We start from the raw sequence: 27,220 nt of genomic DNA on the forward strand, positions 1-27,220 counted from the left end.
AGGGCTCAGAGAGGAACTGGAGAGAGCCTGGAAGGTAAAGGTGATCACTGCCCGTGGTGATCGGAGCACTAGGGGCAGTGACCCCCAAGCTGGAGGATTGGTTACAGCAGATTCCCGGAACAACCTCGGACATCTCGGTCCAGAAAAGTGCAGTGCTCGGAACAGCAAAGATACTGTGCAGAACCCTCAAGCTCCCTGGCCTCTGGTAGAGGACCCGAGCTTGAAGAGAGGGTCAACCACCTGCGCACCCGCGGAGGGTGAGGAGAAGTTTATATATATATATATATATATATATACACATGTATGTATACATATATATATAGGTATATTACTTTTGTTTACCATACTGGCATTATTGTGCTGATTTTGTATTTCAGATGTTTGTTTTTTTGCCCAAAATGCTATAAGCCAAAAGAAATACATAATTTAAGTTACATTTCATGCACTTTAGTTCTGTGTTAATACTGCAGTGTAATTTTTTTAATACTTTTGTACACACCATGTACTAGTATTAATGAGGTGATGTTTAATTACTCAAAATGTTATGAATTATTTTACAATTTCCAAGAGGAAGAAACACATCATTTAAATTTACATGCAATGTAGTTCAGTGTTAAAGCAGTGTCATTTTTTATCATGCTAACATGGCTGTACATTAGACATGAAACTAAATACATAATTGTTTAAAAAAAAATGATCTGGTACTTTTACTTGTGTATTTCTACTTGATACTGAATCGATATCGAAGCATATAATATGAGATTCTTAACAATACCCAGCCCTAAAAAGAAGGCTGTATTTCTCTGCCATATTTGAAAAAAGAAGTGGGCTTGGTAGTCTGTTAGGACATGTTCAGTCTCAGGGTGCAGCTGCAGATTTTCCAACAATTCATTATATATTTCCATATGTTTCGCAAATACGACAAATGCTTTACAACATGTTTTCAGTCAGGTTACTGCTGTCCTGAATTAAAGCATCCGTAATGAGCCTCCTCAGTTTATACAAATACAGATAGACTCAGAGCCTGCTGGCTTGTCAGTGTTTCTAACATTTTTTTAAGAATAAGCACATCGTTAGACCTGTTAAATTTGCTTTATAAGGGGTTTTTTTTGAGTCAATATAATGACACTAAATGCAACTTCTCTTCCATGACTGCGTCAGCTGCAGATGTAGCAGGACAGAAAAGCAGAATTGCATGGTGAATGAATATCCAAAAGCAGCATCTCAGTGACAGGATCCGTGTTTGGCGAGCCACTTTGCTCAAATACTTTGTGGTGAGAACAAGCGGGGAAAGCAAGAAAATTATACTCCTCCCTTTACATCTATTATTCAGTGTGCCAAGGTGCCCAGTGTGCTCCCTCTGCCATGTTTAGCATTCTGTTACTAGTGACGCCATGTCTTTGTGAAGCTGCTGTGGAGAGGACGGCATTGTGATTAAAGAGAATAAGACCATGAGACCGTGACTGGTAATGCAACCTCCAGAGGACAGAGCGATGACTGCACATACAGTCAAGAGATTCACAACCAGTCATGCACTTACAGTATTGAGGCACAGAGGAGGCTGACAAAGTTAAGAAAGTAAGAAGGGCAACAGAAGAACTAATGCCTGGACAAGACAGGAAAATGACCGTGGATTAAGTAAACAAATAACACTCAGCTCAACCTCTGAAACTCGTGCTGAGATGTCCATCAGTGAGGAAGGAAACGGTATTTCAACACAGCAGAGCCACTAGGACTGGAGTAGTGGTGGGCAGCTCCCAGGAGTAAATGTAAATAAGTATTTATATTCATACATTTATGAATATAAAAAAGGGTACAGCTGATAAACTTGATCCAAAAAACTTTTAGGAAAAGGTTTTGCAGAAAACTTGCAGACCAGATATTCCAAAACAAAAGTCAGAGTTGGAAAGAGAACAAAAACAACTAAACATTTGCAGACATGTGTATCCAAATACATCCACCACATTGCACATGTATTCTGTAGGACATGTAGCTACCATCATTACTGTAAAAAAAAAAAAAAAGTAGACAGAGACTAGAAGTTTAAATCCAAACTGTCCAGACTTACATAACATATGAAGTCAAGACTTGGAAGGAATTTCATAAAATGTATTATGTGTATTATTTGGAGAAATGTGAATGCTTCACACACATCTTCAGGTCTCTACAGCCAGCACAGTTTCAGGATAAATGTCACCAGTTCAGTATCCAACCAAATGTCTCCCCTTCTGTTCCTGAGTTATGAAACATTATGATGTCACAGTGATTGAGCAATTTATCTTGTTGGACTTTTGTGTGAAATTTTGTAATTAGCATAGGAATTTTTTAAGTTATGGCCAAAAAAAATGTGTTTTATGAGGTCACAGTGACTTTTGCAAAAGACCTTTAGAAAAAACACTGTGACCTTTTGAAAAATCTTATTTCATCCTTGGAGTGAAAGAGAGAGGCCACACACAGTACAGCCTCCCACAGCATCCTCCAAGACAATACAGAGCTTTCTCTCTGTCTTTTCCACTCCCTCACCATCCAATTGTTTCTGGAGAAAAGAAACACATACACTGTGTCTTTCTCGCTCTCTCCACTGCTCGCTTTCCAAACTAATCAGGGTATCTCAGCTGAGGAGCCAGAGGGGAGAACGACACCCTGAGCTGCTTCCTTCCATCCTTTTCCTTCCTTCCCTCCTCCTCTTCTTCTTTTTTTCCTCCTTCATCCTCTTGTTCCCCATTTCTATTGTCCTTTTTATTCTCACACACTTCGCCGTCCCTCCAGCTCCAACATCATATCCCCCGCTTCCCCCATTCTCCGGCATCCTTTTCATCAAGCATCCATCTACTCCTCTCTCCTCCCCCTCAGGCCTCTATGGTGGTGGATGGGTGGGGGTGGGGGGTCAGGAGGACTTCCAATCCACTCAGTGAAACCCAAACTCGTCTTGGGGATTGTGTGGAAACAGCTCCAGGCTCCAGGAGTCTCCTTGCTGGAGCACTTTAAGCATCAGGCGGGGTTTTAAGTCAGATAAATACTTGGCCAAGGGCGAGAGCGACAAAAAAAGAGCTCTTTCCTTCCCCTGCTCCCTTCTTTCTTTCTTTCCTTCGCTCCCTTTTTCCTCTCCTGCTGAGTTGGTGAGTCTCTTCCACTTAGGATGCGCGGCCATCAAACCGGGATCCTCGGGCCCAATCGGCCGCATCCTTCCGCTCGACTATACGCATCGCTGGTGCCATCGAAAACCTTTTGTGCTCAGGTAATTCCAATAATTCCCTTGCGAGCTGGAGCCTGTCAAGTGAGCCTTGTTTTAATGATACTCCCATCCCCCTTCTAGCACTGCCTCGCCTCACTTTCCTCTTCACAGCGCACAAAAATACCCATTGCATTTCAAGTGTCAAAATTGTGTTTTCCTTCCACTGCAGTTCAACTGTTTTCTGTTGCAAGAATGTATTTGTGTCAAGCTACAATCTCTTGAAATGATCTTTTTCCTTAGTGGAACAAAATGGACGGTCTAATTGACCTGCAGATGAAGGTGTCCGGAGTCAGGGATGTTTCAGAGAAGTATCCTGGGGTGACTCAAATGAATCCATTGATACCAACCATGTCATGCTAGCATGGCCATTTTCAAAGGGGACCTTTGACCCCTGACCTCCAGATATCTGAATGTAAATGGGTTCTCTGGGTCCCCAAGAGTCTTCCCTTTACAGTCCGCCCACTTTATGATAATCCAGACAGTTTAAGGCAAAAAAAATATTTGTTTCTCGGTGTTTAATGCAACAAATTCTCGGTTTGGATGATATCTTTGGAAATATGATAGTTGAAAACTAATTAACCGGAAGGGGACCGCAACAGTTGAGTTTAGGAAACACAGGTGGTGGTTTGTCTTAATTCTTCCAGGAAATGAAGACCGATCCTCCAGATGAAATCCCTCTTTTGGGACCACAACGAAGGAGCTCAGCGCTCTTATATGACGTCACCTGATTTCCTTCTTTGCTCTGGATGCTATGCTGACGTAATAAATATATGGATTACTAACAGTGAATGAGAAGAAGAAGAAGAATTCCTTTATTAGGACCCACAACGGGGAAATTCGATTTTTTCACTCTATTATTGTTATTCATGTACACACACACAGGCCCGAAATACACACACATGCACAGACAGGACCTATATACATGCAATTAATGGAGAGATGTTAGAGCGAAGGGGCTGCCACTGACCAGCGCCCCGAGCAGTTGGGGGTTGCTCAACAGCACCTCGGCAGTGCCCAGGAGATATACTGGCACCTCTCCAGCCACAAGTCCACGCTCCAGTCATGGTCCACACCTATGGACTGCGCTACTGCCGGACTTTTGATGAACTCTAAAACTAAAATAATTGTTTTGCACCCCCCAAGAAGACATAAATGGGTCAATCTTGGGTCTCTAAGGGTAATAGTGGATATGAGTAGTGGAGACAGAAGGGTAAATGTGCACACACATACTTAAAGCCAGGGACGGAGCACCGGCTCTTTCCCATGGATTTGTGGTTTAAACGCGCCTCACCTCTCTGACCAAGATGTCCTATTAAATTATTTTCAAACCTTTCCCCCCTGTATCATGAAAAACACCTGCAGGGGTTGCCGATTGCTTTTCTCTCTGCACACATCTTTAATGACTTTCTTTCCCCTTGACAAACGCAAAATGCTTCAGAAAAGGAATCATTTATCTCAGCCAATTATATCGTGTGGCGAACTACGAGTGCTGAGGTTAACGCCGAAGAGGCTTGAAACACAATCTGGAAAGATTTTTTTTTATTCATCCTTTGATCTGTGCTTCCTGTAACCTCTTCAGCACACCGATGTTAGTGTCAAGAACAAGAATGCACAAACAGGCAGTGTCAGTCGGAGTGTTAGATTATAGGAATCAGACAGAAGAGTTTCCCTTTAATAGAAGGGTCTTCAGCAAGGTTTTTCAGACTGTAATCACTGTTATTCCTTAAGTGCATGCTCCAGTCTGCTTACAAAGAATAATAACGTTCTTTCATCTGCTCTGTGATCAAACTGCACAACAGACGTTTAACATGTCATCACTGTTCATTCTGTTCATCGCTGAACATTTTGTCAGGTTAATATTGGTGATTATTTTTTATCTAAGATGACAAGAAAGCTGACATGCTCCTCTTTGGGTTAAAAAAACTCATCTACACTAATTCACACTCTTATGCTGCAAAACTAAATGTATCCTGAATATTTAATAAAGGCTGAATATGAATAAACCACACTGGGATTTATAAAGCTGCGGTTCAGTCTTTGCTGTATGGATATGGTTAATATTCTCATGTTGTTACAGAAACCTAAAGGCTACATTTTTTTTTATTTCATATTCACCAATCAACTGCATATTTTGTTTTCTGTGCAGGTTGTGCCTTTCTCATCTCTGTCTCAGCCTACTGGAAGATGACTCATCGGTTTACAGACCCACGGAAAGATGCCTGCTAATCCTAAAAACCTCAACAAGTGTTTATTTAAGTCTTGGTCTTTGATGGGGCTTTTTGATCACCTTTGGTACGGGTATCTATAGAGATTGACCCTCGACTGACTAAAGTTTTAACGAGTACAATGCAAACAAGAAGGATGAAAAGATCTTAGGCAAACTATAGAGCTCCAACTGGTGCCTCAACAGGCAGCCGGGGTGAGCCCTGGAGCAGCAACTAATGTTCCTACATAAAGAATGTCTCCATCAGTAAGAAGAGATTAGGATGTTTAAATTACCCACTTGCATTGCATGATAACACCATAGAATAGTCATCATTTCTATTTTATTATCTAATTTAGTCCTTATAGTTCAACTGTGCTCAATGTAGGAATGCACCAATTTCTCGTCAGAACATCTGGATATAATAGCACACCATTCACCAATGGCAGTTGGCGATGTTTATGTGTTGTCATTTTGCGGTCTTACTTGAACAAGAGTCCCCTAGCATACGCTGCTGCAGCTGTGGAGAAAAAGTCACTGACTGGACACGACGCTGTCCTGATGCGTGACATAGTAAAAGGTCAAAGGGTGGCGTGTGCGTGTGTGGAAAATGTGGACTCTCTTAAGGCTCATTTATGGTCTACGTTAGATACGGACAGAGCCCTCTGTCTGTTCTGTGTGTACATTTCATCCGTATTTCTGTCCATATCCTGCAAGCTTGTGGATGCGTACCGATACGGGCCAAACATTGCAGTACCACCAAAAATTGTGGGGGCATTGTACACAAAAAGTGCTGTTAATAGCAGGAGTCATTAAAAGCCCCAACGGGCATCCTGAAATACGTTCGTCGTCAGTTTCTCTTGTCTGTCAAACCAATGTCTGGAATTCTCCGTCCACACAGACCACCGGCATCTACAATGCTGCCTAGCATTTTGCCTCCTTCCCAACAGACGCAGGAATGTTATCCCCTCTGTCATTGCCATAAAAAAAAAAAAAATTAAAACTTTATTGGAGTAACTTGAATCTGAGCAACGCCCTCTGGAGGATGTTTTGCTCAACGTCCATTCCAACGTAAAGGACAAAAGCATGAGGGCAGTGACGTTTAGAACGTTGATAACTTATGTCTCTATTTATACACGAAATAGGAGCACAAATGAGCCTTTAGAAGGCTCCAGTATCGCCGGAGCATTATGACTGCTTTCTGCCATGTTCTCATAACAGAAAACAAACTAACATTGCTGCATCTGGGAGACTGTGTACTACAATGTACTGAAGAAGAGCCCTCTTCTTTCCTATTGGTGTATATTACAGAACACTTGTAGAGGCGGTCAAACTCTGCAAGAAAAAGGCAAACTATCTTATTATGACACACCACAAAGGATAAAATGAGCAGTCATCACATCCGGCCTTAGTTTTCCTGTGGCCTTTATTAGACTCCTGTTGTAGTATGACCTTCCAGCTCCGCAGTTTCATTTGTGCTCGCCATAGTGTGACGCTCATTGTGCTAACCTCAGCTAACAGCCAACAGCTAAAAGTTTCTGCAATACGGGCATCAATGTACCACATCAAATATAGCACACGCCACGTTTGAGCCACCCTGAATCACAAAAGGGGAAATTCCTTCAAAGTGACAGCCCAGTTTAACTATCTGGCGATCTGTAATTCAATTATATTCTATTACACCTCTAAGTATATTTTCTCGGCTGTAGGCATATAAAGGTAAGTGATGGAGTGAGATGAGAGTCGAGAGTCTCTTCCCCCCCAAAGAAAAGACAAAGCCATTAAACCATTCACTCAGTACAGAACACTGAACAGTTCAAGCAGCATTAATGCAGAATAGATGCAGTGATCCACCACGACTACCTACTGTATTATTTCATGTTGAACTACAGTACATTTATGTGCTTCAATAGTGCTGCAATTTGCAGCAGCATAAGGGCTGAACAAGTGCTTCCATGTGCCTTTGGCATCTGTGTTGCTGACTTTACAGCATCACAGAAATATTCAAAAGAACAGCGTCCCTTCACATTACATCACTGCTGCTGCGTTATGAATGTTTTACATCCTACACGGGCAACAGAAGGTAAATACTTTAGCGGCAGTGTCTGTATTCATATTAGAGTTGGTATATAGACACTTAATGGTGAAACTTTTGAGGAAAACAATCACTTTCTACTTTCTTTTTTATTGCCTATTTATTTCTTAAAATACATATTTTGTTAAGTAATATTTAGTAATGTAATGTATGTTTTTTTTTGGGGGGGTAAAACATTTATTTTGAAAAAGTATCTCGAGAACACATGGTAACTGAGGAAAAGAGTCCTGTGTTAATCATTATTATGTTAAGACTATGTGTTATGAGCACAGATGGAGACAGTTTCTTTTTCTGTGTGAGAGAAAACATTAAACCTTAAATATTGCTTATGATGTGTAGAAGAAGGTGTTTTATAATTACGTGTGCTGAGATCATACGTGCAGAAGGTGGGATGGAACACGACATAGCGTGACAAAAAACATGCTGATACAACTTGCTAATGCTATTGTGCAATTACATATCATTAAATGATATGGAAATTAGCATAGGTTATTACGCTAATCGCTCTTTAATGGTGCTTTACGGTTCTATACATTTACTTTTGTAAGTCAGTGTGCAGTGCACCGTGAGTGTGTGTGAGTTAGTGATCTGAGTGTGTTCCTTCTGAATGATTGCTTGTGAGTCAAAGGTGATCGCGCGCCTTCTAACAGGGAGGTGTGCACTGGTTCAGAAAAGCTGTTCAGGTCTCTGCTGATGGCCGCAGATCCAGTTAAGTTGTACAGATCCAGTTAAGTTGTAAGTTGTACAGATCCAGTTAAGTTAATCCTGAACTGTCTCATGACAAACGTGGTGCAAGACGTGTGGGAGAACAGCTGGGAGACCGACAGACAGACAGACAGAGGGAGGGGTGGATGGAGGAGAAGTTGTACAGATCGTCACACTAATAGGAGGAGGAGTCATTCAGATGTCAGTGTGTGCACAGTCCTCTGGTTCAGGCCGGGTTGATTTTATGAGACAGCAGAGACAGCAGACTGGCAGACTGGCAGACAGAAGGACACACTGACAGAAGGACAGAGGGAGAGACTGTCAGATGGGGAGCATCATTACAGTCAACACGTATTTCTGTTCTTGTCCATAATGTTTTCAGAAACATTGTAATTTGAGAAAGTTTGTGACTTCAGTCCATTATCATTCTCAGGGTACTGTTTTGTCGCAGCCCTCTTTCAACTATAAACCCGCCTGCAGTGATATTGGACACTCAGAGGAAGTGTTCCAGGATTAAGAGCGCCAAATTCTGTAAGGAGGCAGGTTGGGGAGGTGGATGGGTCAAACAAAACACCATAGAGCGTGGAGAGTAATGAAGGACCTGATTACTCACACACATCCTAATATTTTGGGGTAGCCAGCAGATATCCTGGGCAAGACTTCCTCTAACGAGTAGTGGTACTATTAGCAACTTGAGAAGTGAAAAATTGAGCAGGAAAATAACAAAACAGCAATGAAAAGCTAAATCTTTGTCGGAAATTGACGAAGGGCTCCACAATTGCATGACAGCAAATTTTGTTCCCAACACATGGATTCGACTACAAACGGACACCAGATTCTACATTCCTATGATCAGTCTGTTTATAGAGATAATATGTAAGGGAATGGATCAACTATCTGCAGACCTTTCTCGAGACACAAAATAGCTACCTGAGTCGTGGATGTTGCCTGTTTTGAGAGATATCCGCACATAAAAAGCATCAGCTGATTAGCTCGTTCTACTCTGATTTACACTGCTAAAAGGCTTGCCTCCAAAATTGGCATGTCAACGCTTCACCTCAATCAAACTACATCGGCGCTCGCCAGAACTGAGCGGTCTGCCATTTTCCCTCAAGACAAGACATCTGTGAGGGTGCCCAGCCTCCTGTCGCCAACCGAGAGCATTTGTCAAGTGACATTGAGTTTGAATCAAAGGAAGAGGAGAGGTTAGAGAATAGTTTAAACAGGCAGATGGCCTGACACACAACAATTGACACAGACTTTGTCTTTGGTCGTCGTTGTTCACTCTTTCCTTTCCTCCATCTCTTGTTCCTCCAGACACACCATCTTTGTCTTTGTTGATGTGAAGCTGCTGGAAGATTTCATGCAACCATCAAGAATATTTACACCCATTATCATTCCATTCAATGGAGGTTATCAGTGGTTTAGATAAGGGGGTAGAGGAGACCTGTTATATCTATGAGTAGGAGTGGAAACAGAGTAGCTCACAATAATATCACAATAAGATATGATGATACAATAATTGTCATGATCTACATCATGGCAGCCCCTCCTCTCTTTTGTGTCTGCTATGTGTATGTTTGATCCTCGTCTCTTCCCTTCCTAGTCAGTTTTGGGCATGGGTGTGGTCTTCTCTCTCCAGTAGGTAGAGCCAGGTGCATCTCATCCCACTAATCAACCTCTCCATATAACCTCCGGATTTCCAGCCTCTGGTTTCCAGTTCATACTCTCAGCCTGAGCGGTACCTAGTTTGACACCGGCCTCTAGTTATCTCTTGTGTGTTCGCTTGAGTAGCATATCTAACCTGTTGATTCCTCTGCTCAGTTAATCCTGCCTGCCTGCCCGCCTGCCTGCCAGTTCGTCTGCCTGCTTGCTACCACGCCTGTTCGTCTCCCCCTGCCACTGCTGGTCACTATAGCCACCCGACCTGCATCTTGGGGAAGCTTCCGACCAGCACGACGCAAACTGCGTTGAAACGCGGCTCCGCTATTACCGGGGAGATCACCACGTTTTCACCCAGCACCACCAGCATTCCTCGTGGGACTCCGGGACCCCTCCTGGCACGCCATTATTTCTTCCTGCAATGTGGTACTTTCGCTGGGTCACAATAAATATCACCTTGAACTGAATCACCTGAGTCGAGTTGTGCATTTGGGTTCAACCTCTGCTGTTCATCATAACAACAATTCTGCAATAATCGAACAGAAGAAGTAAAAATAGCCTTAAAGAGGCAAAAGGCAGGATTTGTTTTTGTATTCACTGCATTGTGGAGTAAACTGAGATGACATCATACAAGACGTACTTTATCCCACACCGTCCAGCAGGTTCAGAAGGTCATGAATCATCTATTCACAAGGTAAAAGTTGCGGTTAGCTTGGTCACAACGCCTTGGCCTCCTTTCATGGGCATTCAGTTATTTTATGTTTTATATTGATGTTGATGATGATAACTGATAACAAATTACCATTTAATCAGCTGATAACGCTCAGATCAGGTGATATTTATAGGCAAACAAGGACCACTTTGAGAAGAAATACACCTTTTGATAACTGATAAGGTAAAGTGAATGTGCTGTCCCTAAGCCTAATCAATCAATGTAGTCAGCTGAGTCTGACAGATCCTGACAGTCTGAACAATAGCCCCCACCCTTACTCACTGAAGGTTAAGGTTTCACTTTGGCTCTGCCTTTGTTATTAACAGCGACAGAAAGCCCAGACTTCCATTAATCAAAAGGACACTGCATGATAAGACAGCTACTTTTCTTTATTTTTCTGACTAAATCTTTAACTTAGATGCTCAGCTGTTTTTTTCTTAAAATACACAAACATCTTGTTACATCTATAGAATGTTTCCATTGTAAAATACATTTTGGTGCAACTTTCACTGGTGTTTATCCTCCTTTAGCATATCATCGGTCCATCTTTTTACTGTAAGTTAACTCTTTAGTTTCTTCAAGAAGACAATTCACCTTCTGGCAAGGCTCTAGGCAAAAATCCACTCAATAACAACATATTAACATTGATAAACCTGATGAGTTGTTGTAAAAAAAACATTATTAATGACCTGACATTTATCAAACTTGTAGTCTTTAGCCCCAACTGACGATACTTGAGGAATCTTGGAGCCACAAAAGGCTTTTATGCAACTTTTTCCCACATATGCAATACCTGTAAACTCACTCTGTGTAAAATCAATGGAGTTCCCCTTTTTAGTACAATGGGACATCACTGTGTGAGCTGACTTTAAACAAGAACTTCAGTTCACACAGAAGTAGAACTAGTTCACGTTCATAATTCCCAATTTTGAACTCAGACTAAGACTTAATTTCTTCCTTTTTTGTTTTAAAATGAGCAGTTCTGTGCTATTGGAATCTGCACTAATTATCTGATTAAACTCCTTCAAATATTCATATGAAGTGTGTCAATGTCTGTTCTCTCGTCAAACTGCTTTTGACTCCTGTTATAATGCAAAGTGCCCCCCTCTGTCGTTACTACGTGGTCTCATGGGAGGGCGTATAAATAGCACGCCACTTTTCGTGACTTTCATGACTTTTCGCGTGGCTGTCTATGCATATTAAGCTTTTCGGGTGTCATTTAACGCCCGTAGATCCCCAGGGTTAGGGTTAGGGTTAGGGTTAGGGTTAGGGCATTTCACGCCCGTTATTTAAGCCATCCTTCACATGAAATATTGATTTAAAAACAACCCTCTGGCAAAAAGCTCCACCACTTCGTATTTCTCCGCCACCTTGCGGAGAAATACGAACACGTGGGTTTTGCCTCAATGACATTTGTGCGTCAAATGACAACGCCATCTCTGCACTATATAAGTCTATTGAGACTACATGGGGTGAAATGACACGCAAAAATCATGAAATGCGTTTGCGTAATTATACGCGAGATGGCTTGAGAGAAATAGCGTGTCATTCACACGCCTTTTGGTGATACCAGGCTGGTCGTTAGGATCAGAGATGAAGTTTAAATAAACACACACCCATGGAACTTCGAGACGTTGGCATGCCTGGGGCCATAAAACACAGTTCATTCTCGAAAGTTACCAACGCTTGCATGAATGACGCTCATTTTTCGTGGCGCTCACGTTCACTATCATTAGTTGCAAACTGATGAGTTAGCTCACATTTAGTCAACAGTTCACCGAGAACACTTCCACCTGGACTAAACTTTCAGAAGAAGAACAGACTTTTGAACACCCCTGGTATTCAGAAACTCATGAGTCTTTATTATTGACTGACTCACTTTCCCTGATGAATTAAAGTGCAATGAAGACAATGCTGATAGAGGATTAACACCAGCCAGACTTGTTTTTTACAAGCCTTAAAATTAGTTCTTAAAGCAGCAGCCTATGACTTATTAACCAATAACATAACTGTGATATTTCCAACTAATAAACCTTTCTTAGATTGTGCCTCGCTAGAAATTGCTACTAAATGATATTTTCTCTCTACGGCAGCTCTATAAGGTTGTAAAACTGATGATTTATATGGTAACAGTCTTAGAAAAATCTGGAAACCAAAATGTCTGTCTTCCTCCCTATCAGCTTGCACTGTGTGAGGGTCAGTCACAGCCAGACAGAAGTGACACTGAAGAGCGTATTATGTCTCTGTTCTGTTTACGACCGAGCTGAGGGTGTTTACTGACCAGTTGCCAGGCACAAACAATATGAAGGACAGACCAGGGAGGCTCTGGCTTGGCCTTGATACTAAACTCCAGGGCAGGAAAGAGATTGGACCGAGACAAAGACACAAAAACACTGTTGTTCCAAATGAGATTCAGCCATTTTTAAAAACACCTGCTTTCACCTTGAGTGATATCGAAAAAAGGCTCGTACAACAAGAGGAACACTGGTGTTCACTGCCAAACTCTTTAAGGAAAGATGTGAAAACACTTTTTTATAAATAAGCATCGGCTGTGTGCCTTCTGTTGTCTCTCTGTAGGGCAAATGCACACAATACAGTGGACTGATAGGAGAAAATGTTTTACTGATCTAAAACATCAATTGCAGGTCAGCAGCAGGACTTGTCCTCTGGTCTCCTGCAGTGGACATAAATTGTGAGGTTGTTCAATGTGAACATTTTTCCTGTGCCCACCGCCTTGTGGTGTGCACAGGTTGTACTGCTGTTCATGCGTAGAGGGCCTCAAGTGCAACACAAACACTAGACAGTTTAGTTTAATAGTCTTTTGGGGAAACTACACTAAACTGGAATATAAATGAAAGAAACATAATACGTCTGAATGTCTGAGGGAATATTTCCTGCTGATGGACTTCCCCCTAAAATACACTGCTTAACTCAGACAATAAACAGCCAACAGAAAGAGAAACACTAAGGTGTAACAAAGCCTTCTAGGAATCATTTCCATGTTTACGGAGCATAAAACAACTCATCTAAAAAGGTTCCCTATGATGAGGCTCACATGTGTAGAATTTATTTGCATGATGAGATAAAGCCTTGTGCTGTTTAAGCAGGCAAAATGTGTTGAATATTGTACAGGGACTTTGGCTCTGAGGCAGGAAGCTTTGGTTGAAAAACACAACTGATGAACAATCTGTCAGCAGGGAAAACAACTGCAAGATACAAGACAGATACAAGGTGTATCTGAACAGTCAGACACAAAATATAAAAAATATACTGTACAACATGCGTCTGCAGAGATTTAACCAAGGAAAAATGGACGTAGCCTTCCCGTAGAGGTCCGTTCTCTGAATTTGATCCAATCATACTCGCCTACAGGAGTCGCCATCTTGTCAGACTTTGACTCCGCCTCATTTGTATGTGACGTTGGGGGGAGGGAGATATGTCCATCTGGCTGACATTTACAAGAGAGGGCCCGCATCTAGCGGTCACTCAAGAGGCTGTGCCCCTATTTATTCATAAACTTTAACCTCCAATAAAATAAAAACTAACCTGGCACGAAAAAATGCACCCCCCTCCGTGTTGTCATGGAGATATGACCTAAACATACAGAATAGAATGTTTTTTTTGTAACAGACCTTAAATAAGTTTAATTATATAATATGGGGGTCAATAAGAAACTGCTCTATTATGAAACATGCCCCTAGTTTACACTCTGCAAACTTTCTACCCGTTTAACCTAAGCTTGGGCAATGTGACAAGATTATCGTTAAACACCATATTGGTTGGCCATGATAGCGGGACGCCTATTAAATAGCTCTTGCTGTCTTTACATTGAGGCCACATGGTTATTGTAAGATCTCCAATCCAAAGGTATTTATATCTATCTCTCTATTCATCTTTTTTTTGGACTATAATATCATATATTGTTGTTTTTCTTAAAGCAATCATCAATAGGAGAATTTCAATATCGGCCAACCCTAATTTAACCTTTTTATCAATAGATTCACACAACTGTTCTGTTTGTGATTCCTCCCTCTAGCCCTCCAGGGGACCACATGGAAAAAAAAGTAGTTGATGTAATAATCTGTACTCTCAGTTTTGCAGACTGTGCATACAGTTAAATAATTGATTCCCTGAAAGTAACTTTTCCTCCAGGATATAGAGACACTTTACACACGCTCTGTCAAGCCAGCAGAGACAGCAAGAAAACCAGAAAGAAAAGGAAAAACAAATCTCCCAAAACAGACGAGAAAGGTTTGTTAAACCATGGCCACGGGATAGAATACAGCACATATACCATTAAAACTATGGACAAGGGTATTAATCGCCTTCTTTCCCCACTGGAAGCTGCTTATCATCCCAGTAACTTCAACCATGGAAACTTGAAATCAACATTAAGTAAACATGTTGTTTGGAGAAACACGTTCAAGTAATCCAATCATGCCCTTACATGCACAGCAATTCTTTGTCTTGAGCGTTTAGATTTAAAATGATTTGTTTTTTATACAAATATTTTGTATTATAACACAAATAAAACCCATGTCTCACAAACACATCTATACTGTATTTCCCGCTTACTCCCACCATAAATATTTTCCCGCCCCCTCATTTGTTGGAATGATTCCTCACATTCACCACAGGGAGCACGGTTTGCCATTAATTATGTGTGTCACATGCTCTCTCGTATTATCGAGTTCAGTTTTTAATCATCAGTTTGTTGTCGCCTGCTGTGCAGATGTGTGTGCAAGCTCTGAACACTGTAAAAAAGATTAACAAGCTCACACTCTCCATTAAACCCGCTGCAATATTTCCATAAAGAGAGATCAATGAAACTCTTTATATTGTCCTGATGGCCTGTCCTTTTTTTAGGGGAACTAACAGGCTCATGTCTCATGTCCTCTTTTTGTCTTGTTTCACGTATGAAATACGTAAACTTTATCATGGGCAATCAAGCACTTTAAAAACAAGCACTTCACGCACTTTATTAAGGACAGTTAGCAATAACATTTTGCACTTTACCGGGCATTCTGCAATAATAACCAGAGTTTGTATGCACAATTGCCACTTTATATTATGTTTTGTTTTTCGTTTTGTTTTTTATTACAGTCAGTTCTGTCATTGTCTTGTTATTGTTATGCCTTGTTGCCAGTGGGACAAGGGATGCAAATCAGCCATCTGGCTAAAATCCCACACATATTTACATGAAAATGTTCATTCATATGTTATGTCCCATTTTGAAAAATAAACAAATAAATACAAATACAGCAGTAGTTGATATTAGATAGTAGTCGTACTAAATTCTGCATAGAATTTGGGCGGAAGTAGCTCAGTCCATAGGTGACTTGGCTGGGAACCGTAGGGTCGCTGGTTCAAGTCCCCGCGTGGACCATATATGGAGCGTGGACTGGTGGCTGGAGAGGTGCCAGTTCATCTCCTGGGCACTTCCGAGGTGCTGTTGAGCAAGGCACTGAACCCCCAACTGCTCGGGGCGCTGGTCACTGGCAGCCCCCTCGCTCTAACATCTCTCCTTAATTGCATGTATAGGCCCTGTTTGTGCATGTGTGTATTTCGGGTCTGTGTGTGTAACATGTATAATAATAAGAGTGAAAAAAAATCCAATTTCCCCGTGTGGGATTAATAAAGTAATTCTTCTTCTTCTTCTTCTTCTTCTTCTTCAATATTGAAGCCCGCAACGGGGAGATTCGATTTTTTCACTCTATTATTGTTATTCATTTTACACACACACATGCACAGACAGGACCTATATACATGGAAATTAATGGAGAGATGTTAAAGATGTCCACACAGGGACTGAAACTGGCAACCCTATAGTTCCCAGCCAAGTCACCTATGGACTGAGCTACTGCCTCCTAAACTTTTAACATTTTGTTCACCAGTGAAGTGTTGGACTGACCAAACCACATCACCATGTACTGAAACGTTCACTTGCACATCACATTGCTTCAGCGTATCATCAAAACTCCAGCTGCAGCACTCCCTGGGAGCAGCTCCCTAAGTGGGTTTTCTATATGCATACACACATTTCAAAGCAGCAGAGCAATATCTACTGAATGGAGATTGCCTCCGGTGTCATTTCACTCTCAGAGATGACCACCAACGACAACAACAGACAATGCCACAGCACCATTTAAAGCAAAACGCAGCTATGTATCTCGGACTTACATCCCACCATCATCATGGCCACAGAGAAGATCTTCTCCCCGTCCGTGCTGGGGGCGATATTCCCGAAGCCGATGGTCGTCAGGCTGGTCATGGTGAAATACAGAGATGTTATGTACAGAGAGTCCTTTCCGGGGCCGCCCTCCCATTGGCCAGAACCGCTGGCGTTGTAGCGGTAAGGTGAACCGATGCTGAGAGCAAGCTGGTAGAGCCAGCTGTCCATCTTGATGGTGTTGGTGGCCTCGTCGATGACCTCATAGTCTCCAATACTGTACCTGTTAGGAAAAAATATCCGTGTCAGTACGTTTTGGCAGGCGTGCCTGCAGAGCTTTCACCAAACTAATTAAGAACTGGATAAAAGCTGGAGTGGAAAAAACATTAATATCCACTGCCAGGAGTGATTAAGCATTTTGACTTTGACCGGGTCCTTTTCTGTTTGAGAACAACCTAACAGAGGAGATCAGACTGGCAAGCTCCTTAGCCTCTTTAAAATCCTGCTTAAAAACATATTTATTACGAGTGTGTCTGTTATGTCACAAAGGCCTTATCTCAACCTTTGTTTTAATCAATTTACTATACGCTTTCTCTATTATTTCCTCATGTGCAGCTTCTTTGCTCAATTGCGTTTATCTCTGCTATTTTTATTTTTGTCTCATAAAGACAAATATACAGTATAAATAAGTTGTTGTTGGTTTTTTCAATCTTGGCTTCAGACCAGTATAGTTTGCCATGTTATTGTTATTATACTGTGTATCATATTGCCTTCTTAAGTTAGCTTTGATAAAGATTAGATAAAGAAATTATATCATGACTACGTGGTTTTCTGCCTATATTAATCGTTGGCATTTTGTGCAAAATGCCTACATACTTTTACATATTTAGTATTTTAACACCTCTGCACTTTGGTCAGCAACATTAAAACGTTGCCTGACTCAATCCTGTCTCTGTGAAGTTATGTTCATATATCACTAACATGCAACACTGGTTGTAACACGATCCTTTGGATAATGTTTGCAATATAATATCCACTCATAACACTCATGTTTACAAACTCACAGCTTCTGGTTAGGGTAAAGGGAAAGCTTGTTATCCTGAATGCGACTGACTTTACAGTTTTAACATGTAACAGAAAGAACATGATCTGAACACAGTCGAGAGAAGTTTCCCATCAAAATTTAATTAGCTAAGCAAATTAGCCGTATATAAATAAAATGAGACACAGTTGCCTGGCTGTAGTCATCATTAGGAGACAAAATTCCTCTCAAAAACATAAAATGCCTCGATCCTTCCATTATATATCGACCCATCATTCAACATATACACTAAATTGAGTGCTTCAAACAAGATGGGCTACTTAAGCAAACCATAAATATGGTTATTAGACACATTAATCATTAAATCAGGAGTGTAAACAAAATTTAGAGCTTCACCTCCATCTGTCGAGGCTCATTTACAGTTTCATAATTTCATATTAATATGAAAAGTTAGTGCAGCTTTTGAGGTCTAAAAATGAGAGGCGCTGTTTGGAAATTTATGAGAAATAAAACTGAAAAAAATTACCTCTAACGAAGCAATAATGCATGCTGTTTAATGTTGGTGGGCATTTGCAATCAAGGGATTATTTGAAAGGGGAGTCTGTGTGCTATAGGGCATAAATAAATTAGCATATCACCCAATGACTTGGAGGCATCTAAAGGAAGCTTGTAGTAAGCAGAAGAGTAGCCGATGCTTTGTAATGTAAAGTACAGGTGGGAAAGACTGGAGCCATGTTGAGCACAAAGAACTGTTTAGGAACAGCAGAACCCAGCAAGCAGGAGCTTTTGAATGGCACTTAATTGTGAGGAAAAAGAGAAAAGGTTTTCCCAGCGGCTGTAAAAACTCATAAACAAAACCAGTTTACCAGATGCAGGCGAGCCAGTGAGCCACCAGTCCGAACACGCAGACCAGCAGGACCAGAACGGCAGCCCCGTACTCCAGGTAGTGGTCCAGTTTCCGGGCCACCCGGCCCAGACGCAGCAGGCGGACCACCTTCAGGGAGCTGAACAGACTGCTGATGCCCTGAGGGGGAGGAAGAGGAAGGTTAGAGAAATGTAGAGGAAAAGGGAGGGGAAGGTAAAGGCCAAACAATAAATATATAAAGAGAGAAACTGGTTATTACAGGTAAAAGTCTGCTTTCTATTGTGTAATAAGTCAATTCAAAGTGACACCCCACTTAGATACTGTTGCTATGTTTCTGCGCATCTATGCTGCGTCCAAAATTGCATTGGACGCATACAATGCATTCAAATCGTTCAAAATAACTCTATATATTAAATGTTTATATCGTCATTATTATTATGGCTTTGATTTATATAGCACTTTTCTCAGTGCTCTAGGCGCTTTACAGAGTCCAGGTTCCATTCGTTCACACAGACATACAGGTGGTGGTAAACTACGTAGTAGTCACAGCTGCCCTGGGGCAGACTGACGGAAGTGTGTCAGCCAATCAGCGCCTACAGCCCCTCCGGCCACCTCCTCAAACATACAGCAGTCATACACATTCACACAAGGGAAGGTGGGTGAAGTGTCTTGCCCAAGGACACAACGACCATGACACAAGAAGGGCAGGGCGGGGATCGAACCGTTGACCCATCAGACATTGGCCAACTCGCTCTACCAACTGAGCCACAGTTGCCCAGTTCATGGATGCGCTAAGCTGTGTACGTCACTTCATGAGAGCTTCCTAGCCAGTTGTAAACTCATAGCCATGAGTTCTCATCATTTCTGAGATGTTTTCAAAGTACTGTAAAGGTATATATCGAAAATAAATACGTAAAAATAACAGAAGTAGTGGTAATAATACTAATTCCATGATAACAAATGTACATATGTTGGTATAATAACATATGACTGATTGTTTTTTGTTGTTGCCCCCAAGAAGTAAAAAAAATGCAAAGAAAAAAATCCATCATTTCTTTTCAGTGAGGGCATTAAAGGGTTAATGAAATCAAGCGGTCCGTTATCAGGCAGCTTACACTCTGACTGTTCTGGATGAGTCTGGAGCCCCTCATTCACCAGAACTGTTAAGGGAACAGCTAAGGATTGTTTCTGGGAACAAGTCGAGTCAACACAACACAGCATAAATATACTTTCAATGCACATCCCCACAGAGCCTCGCCACACACAGTCTGTCGCTGCATTGTTCTCCCGCCCCAATGTAGCTGACCCGTGTCCCCGAAAAGGGCCTGGCTCTTTATATTTTGTTCTATACCACAAACTTCCCCCCAAACACAGTCGGCTGAGACAAGAGGCTCAAAATAAACAAGAGTGATTGTTTTCGACCACAGGAGCAGCAGCATCAGCAGCCAGGACCCTGCGGCGCCGGCACACGCTCTGCACAATCCGTTTGAACACGGTTAACAAAGCCGAGAGTTTGGAGCAGCCGGGGCCAAACACTGTACAACCCCAAGGTAAATATTTACCAACACTAAAAAAGACCATTTCTCTCATTTTGGAGCATAGACAGAAAAAACATGTAGATGGAAGCCAGCAGGGTTATCTGATGATGTAGGCTATGATGTTATGTAACTAAGCGTGAGGTCTCTCTGTCTCTCTGACCGTCTTCAGCCACTTTTCCACCGCTTGACCTTGCTTTAACCTCAATAAACAGACCTGGGCCCGTATTCACAGAACATTTGATCTTAGCTCTAAGAGTCCTCCTTAGGAGCTCTAAAAGTTCTTAGTTCAGAGTCATTTCTTCAAACCTATTCCCAAAACCTCTGAGACCTACTTTTACTAAGGAGTGGGAGGGACTCCTTAGATAAGACTAGAGTTTGGGGTAGACCTCGCTGCTATGGATGACATCATGTTCATCCCTTCTATGCCCACAGTGATTGGCTTAGAGGGAATGAGTCCCTAAGAGTGAATTTATGATAGAAACACTTCAATGGGAAAGTGACTGAACTGTAGCACTATGTGGGGTCTGGATAGGACATTTATTATCTGGAGCATAATCCTTCTGACCGACAGCTGAGAGACGCCATCGTCTGAGCTGCACAGCTGCATTTTTCCTGTGGTCAAAAGGTGGAGAGGTGTACCATCTTTAATCTGCAGTGATATTGGTGGTTTTTATTGGTTGGTGATGTGATGGCATCCCTGGCCAACTCTACCACGTTAATAATGCCTTCTCCATTAAGGCCATACCTTTTTTAAAGCTCACTATCATTGAATCTCTCCAAAATGTTGACTGTAGCAGCCATGTTAGCTCCTTCCTCATTTACTCTAAATGATTTAGGAGTCCTACAGACGTTTTTTATAGATTTAGGAGCTATTTAGCTATTTAGGAGTCTGAAAATTAGGAATTAGGAATTATTTTTAAGGCTTTAATGGACAGATATCTGATCAGTTTTGCAGGAGGTCTGGTTGATCACCCACTCTCGGAGGAATCTGTTTTCCCTGAACTACGGTCCTGGTTTTTACCTCCATAGGATTGAAAAGGTTGTTGCTGCACCTTCGCCTCAGCTCAAACTCCTGCTGCAGGATCTTATATTTCCCCCCACTCTGATGCCACAAACACAGCCAGCCTCTCTCCAGCCACAGCTTCAAAGGCCTCCCCTGGGACTCGGACAGTTCCCAGCTCGTATGTAAATGCCTCTAAATGAAGTAGCAACAGGACAGAGCAACACAGATGAAAAGAGCATAAGCCAAGAGCAGGCAACGCATGTAAAATCATGGCCCATAAGCACCTGTTTATCCACGCAAAGCCCGGTGAAGTGAGACGAGGTATAGACAGAGATTATGTGTCCACGGGGAAGTTCTTTTCACAGCACCGGCTCTCTCTCATTATGTTCAGAGCAGAGGACGCACTGTTGCATGTTCCTGACATCAGAGTGTAAGAGTGCTCTTACAAGCACTCTTACAGTTGGAAACACCAGCAATTAAAACCATTCCCCAAAATAACAGACCTATAGTCATACATGCAGGCCCGCCCATAAGGGGGGCCCATGTAGAGCAGCAATAATCATGTTTATCCTAAATACAAGCAGGTCAAACCCGCGGCCGGTGCCTCAAGGACCTTCAGCCTCTTTAAATGGGGTGACTGCTCTAACCACTGTGCCAACGGCCGCTCCAACTACATAAACTTTGTTAACTGAATTGCTTTAGTAAAATGTAACCCATTCTCATAATGAAAACTCCTGCTTCTGAAAATAGTACTTTTTTTAACGCAACAACAACCTGAGATATTTACTGATCTCAACTTTTTTCTGAAAATAAGTAATAACAGCGTAAAAAAGTGATGATGGGCTGCATCATGAAGCCCTCTATTCAAGCAAGGGGCAGCACTTAAGGCTCACTGGACTCGCAGTATATGATGGCTGTGGCAACAGCATGTTTTCAGCTTGTTCAGTTTATGTGTTTCCTAGGAAAGAGAGAATATGCACATACGTTGATATACGTGAGTAGAGCAGATTTGGGGAGGGCTCTTTTTCCCTTTTAAGCCTTTATTATATAGGACAGACAGGAAATGAGAGAGAGAGGGAGACTTGCAGCAAAGGGCCCCAGGCCGCTGCCTCGAGGACCTTCAGCCTCTTTACATGGGGAGACTGCTCTGACCACTGTGCCACAGGATGCCCCACAAAATAATTTAAACCTCAACAAAAATATTGTCTTGATTTATATCATGATATTCTGTAAATCCATATGGACTGATTGAGAAAAAAAAGATTTATAGTAATACAGATTTTCTGGCAAATCTATGAGCTCCACAGACTTTGTATTCTTTTCATATCAAATCTTCCACCTCTTCTGTCACCACTTTTTTATTTTCCCTTGTTTAAAATCATTCACTTTCACCCAACAATCCCTGTTGAAGTCGTTAATGATTAAAGGATATGATTAGTAGTGTAGTCAACACAACTCCATCCTTCTTTCACCCCTCTATCACACCGCCATCCTCCTCCCAGCCACCAATTTTTAAAACTCCACCTTTTCATTCCCCCCCCCCTCTCTCACTCTCTCCCTGTGTTAACATGCAGAGAGTTAATACCCCCCACCCCACAACCTGAATGCACGCCGCTGAACTTCCTCCCGGCTCTGTCAGCTTGGTTGGCAGTGGCAGTGACAACATGCGCGCCACGCAGAAAGGTCAGCTTGGATTAGACTTTTCTGAGCCGCCACAGCGCTTGCAGACACACGCTGTGAGCTCCCATCGGCCTGCAGGGCTCCTCCGTGCCAGTAGGTGGTTTAGGGACCTGTGGGGGGGTTCCTCCCTGCCTGATTCCAACACAAGCGCCACCCCCTTCACACACACACTGACTTTTCAAAACACCTCTGCTGCAACGTGACACAGCATCAGAACACCTCCTCATGAGAATCTTACATCACTCTTTCTTTTGCCACAGCTCGACTTCTTGAGCTGTTCTGTTGATGTTACTGCTGACCTGTACGTGTCTCTGTGTAGGTGCTGCTGGAGCTCCAAATTGTGAAAATAAAGGAAGAAGCTGAGAGAAAAAGTCTTAAAAGAAAACTCTGTTTTTGTCTAACTTGTAGGTCTTGTTTTTGTTTTGTTTTTTTGAGGAAGAGAGGAATGGAGTTTAGTCTCAAATCTTAACAGATATTATAAAAGTGAGGGACCCCGCACAAATCGTTTTTCTTCCTAGTGTGTGGAGAGCAACGATTTGGCCCCAAACAGCACATTTACAGAGTCCGAAGTCTCAGATCTAGAAATCTTGTGTAATCAATAGTGACTTTAGTAAACATTTTGGTGCAGACACTCCACAGAGTTGACTGAAGATGTAAAATAGTTGACAGTTCTGTATGATATCAGGCAGAGTTTATGCTTTACGTATACAGAAAATTGCCGGAAAATATGCATTAAAGTCTGCATGACCATGGACTGTACATGCTACACACAGACTGTATTAAAAAATTAACTTAGCCTCTCCATCGAGGTCCGTTCTCTTAACTTGATCCAATCGTCCTCGCCTACAGGAGTCGCCAACTTCTCAGACTTCCTTCCTCTAACCAAAAAAAGGGCATGTATGCGACGTTGAGGGGAGGGAGATACGTCCATCTGGCTGATGTTTACCTCCAAGGAAAAGTGAGAGGCAGTGGCTAGCTGTCACTCAAGAGGCCACGGCCCTAATTATTCATAATTTTAACCTCCAATAAAATTTCGACACTTCAGTATTGCATCAACCAGGAAGTCGCTGTGGTGGGGGCTTGTTTACAGTGAGTTTGAAATGAGTAACAGAAGGGGGTGTGAGGCTGACATAACAGGGCAAACAGCGTAAGCTACCCGACAATCCAACAACCAAAAGACAAGTTGTAAACAAACCCTACAAACAAATGTTACATTGAAGTTGTACTCCATAAGATTTGAGATAAGTTGTTATCAGCCACAGAGGTCAGTAAGATGCAATTGCAGGTGAGCCTGTTCTTTCAGAGCCCTCCATCTTGTCACGTTCATGGTCACTATGTGTTAACAATTGTATTTTGTTTTTTGCTCTTTGTAAAGTTTATTGATTGAAAAACATTTGCCTCTCTTCTTCCAGTCTGTCCCCTATATGTTCCCCTCTGAAATCCATACATACACATATGTTCCTATTACACTACTGGCATTACTACAAGCCTGACTCAGAAGAAGGAATTTCTGATTTTTCGATTACAAGTGAACGCAGCATAGCCATTGGTGACAGTCTGGGCCGACGACCGCAGCATCACTAATATGACGGTTTATATACATCTAGCCCGTGAATGTCTCCACAGACACAGATATTGGAACATTCAGCAAAAAAGACAACAAGAGCTTTCATTAGTGGGTCATATGATCAATCACCGTTGTTTTAACTCACTATTTGATAGATAGTGACTTAAAAGGCAATTAAATAGTACAACTTTAAAGGGATAGTTTGAAGGTTTTGAAGTGTGGCTGTACGACAGGGGTCAGCAACCTATTTGATATGAAGTCATTTGAAAGGTAAGAAAAAAGTCAAGTTTGACGGGGAAAATGTCAAAACACCATAAATAACAGGCGGTGCACCTGCAAATGGCTGTTAAAGAGGTCTTTTGGCATTTGGATGAGAGGGCACTTTTCTACACAACTCTCACACTTTTTTGTCACTGACCATTTAACAAACAGAAAATAACAAATTAAAGTTTCTTCTAGTCAGACAAGTTTGTTGCCAGCGGCACCAGGGCGAGGAACGGACACAATTTTTTATTGTGTTTCCTTTATTTTGAAGTTTCCCGGCCTGGTCAGCTGTTTTCGTAAAAAAACGTCATACCCAGAAGAAGAACAGCAGCTCTGAGGAAGGCTGGAGTACAGCCGAAACAAACTTGTCTGACTCGAAGAAACTTTAACTTTCAAAATGGATAAAGAAGACATTAGGAATACAATCGATCTAGAAAATAACAAAGATACGGTACGAATGAAATATCATTCGACAACGAGCAACCTAAGAGATCATCTGATGAAATCCTTGCAAGAGTCCGAGGAACCACACAAAAAAGCAGACAAGAACTAACTTTGAAAAGCTGAAAAGTTAGCGTTTTTCATCGGTGATATTGAAACGCCCTCTAGTGGAGAGAACATACAACAATTGTGTGCTGGTAGTGGACAGGTGCACAGTAAAACATTAATAATAAGCTACATTTGAGCATTTTGGATTTTAACTGAAATGAAAAACAGGATTATAGAGGAAGAATGCGCGCTAGTCCACACAAGTCACATATTTGTGTTTGTGTGTACACGCGTTGGCAGCATGTCACCAGCGTGTCACCAGCTTGGCAGTGTCTTGAAACCTGCATTGAAATACAACTAAAAATACTTCCTGCCTACTTCAGTCACCAGGGGGATTCAGTTTGAATCTAAAATAATCTTCTTTCAAACAGCGCCTCAAGCCGCCCACACGCTGCCCTCAGTCAGCATCTATTCTTTCAGCCTGCTAATACGGGAAAGCAGCAACAAAAAATGTCAATTTAGCAAAGAGGGCGAAAGAGACCCTGGCTGTCGTCTTTAGAGGCTGATAATTTACGTGTCATTGATTTCCTCTCCTCTCCTCATTCGCTAGCTGCTGTCTGTTGTTTAAAAAGAGAGCAACAGAAAAGCAGGAGCTCAGCAAATCCATGAGCGACCGGCAGCGAGAGGCCGGAGGACAAGAGACACCTGAACCAGCCAACAAGACAACTTCTGGAGGATCCACAATTTAATACGCTACGCAGCCTGGAGGAGGACACATTGGTTGGAGGAAGGAGAGCAGACACAAAAACATGCCGGGGAGGAGGTTTAACTAGCTGAATGTTAAATCCATGCATGACGTGGGCTCGATATTGGCTTTAAATATTAATATTTCAGCCACTAATGTCACATCCCAGCCACATAAAATATTGATTTTCCAAGAACGCTTTGTATATTCGCCCCAATAATGTTTTCTGTAACTTAAAAGAAGTTATGTATCCCAGGAGGGCCATTAGTCTTTCACGTCCTTTTACAACCTGTTAGTTAATGTTCCAGGTTTATTTAACATTAAAGCAGGGCAATGGTAATTCTGTACTGGTTTTTGACTGGCTGCAAGTCATTCAAAATGTACATCATGGCTAGAGATGGGAATGGCAATGGTGGAGAGGAAGAAACAGTCCAAAGTGTGGCGTTATAATAACATTAGCACCACACAGCTTAACACAGAGACGCTCTCTATTCCACCAGAGTAATTTTATCTCATAGAAAACGGGAGTTGCTGGTCTATTGCCGCCTCAATCTGTTAGTTAGTTTGTTCCTGTTGTTGTGAGACTTTGGCAATTTAAGCCAAAATTGTACTTTTCACATCCGTGAGGGTCCACCTGATGTAAATGTCGTAATACTGTTGTCATCCGCCCATGTGCACAAGGGTGTGTTTGGACTTTACACAAAGCAAGCGTGCCTACTGCACATGCTCCAGTTGTTCCACACTCTGGTCTAGTAGGTGGTGTATGCACCTATATAAATCAGTAGCTGGTTTGCAAAGAAGGAGGACAAGATGGAGATGGAGAAGATTGGAAAGAAGAAAAGAAAAAGTTGGATGAAGAGAGTAAAAGGTAGAACTTTATAAAGTGCAGAAGACAGTTAGAGCACAGAGTTATAACAAAGGAAATCTGCCAACTTTAAAGCAATACAAAGAGTACAGCACTGACCGCCAACATCTGGAATATATTAGGAAATACTCAAGCTGGAGTACCAGATAGAGCGGTAAGTAAGGTGTGATAGAACCGTTTGTGACTCCGGTCACGTGATGGAGAATGACCGCCGCTTTAAAAGTATTAGTTCGGATTCACCACAGACACCAGAACATATGTATATTTACCTCATACAACCACATTTCAAAATATCCAGACTTTCACTTTAAGAGCTGCCAAGAACGATTAAAAGTTTTAGTGTGTTGGTCTTAATGTTGCTCAGAACAAAAACAAAATGCC

General features: G+C 41.9%; 1 protein-coding gene across 1 annotated transcript in view; it reads right to left on the reverse strand.

The window, feature by feature from the left end:
* Positions 1-27,220, reverse strand: part of kcnh5b (potassium voltage-gated channel, subfamily H (eag-related), member 5b) — a gene marked incomplete at both ends in the record, with an annotated part of 156,443 nt that overhangs the window by 89,860 nt on the left and 39,363 nt on the right. Inside the window, 2 exons of the mRNA XM_083924468.1 lie at positions 16,793-17,064; positions 18,690-18,847. Coding sequence (XP_083780594.1) covers positions 16,793-17,064; positions 18,690-18,847 — 430 coding nt within the window. The remainder of the gene's footprint in view (positions 1-16,792; positions 17,065-18,689; positions 18,848-27,220) is intronic.

This window comes from Echiichthys vipera (assembly GCF_963691815.1).
Source record: "Echiichthys vipera genome assembly, chromosome: 12".
NCBI classification, from domain to species: Eukaryota; Metazoa; Chordata; class Actinopteri; order Perciformes; family Trachinidae; genus Echiichthys; species Echiichthys vipera.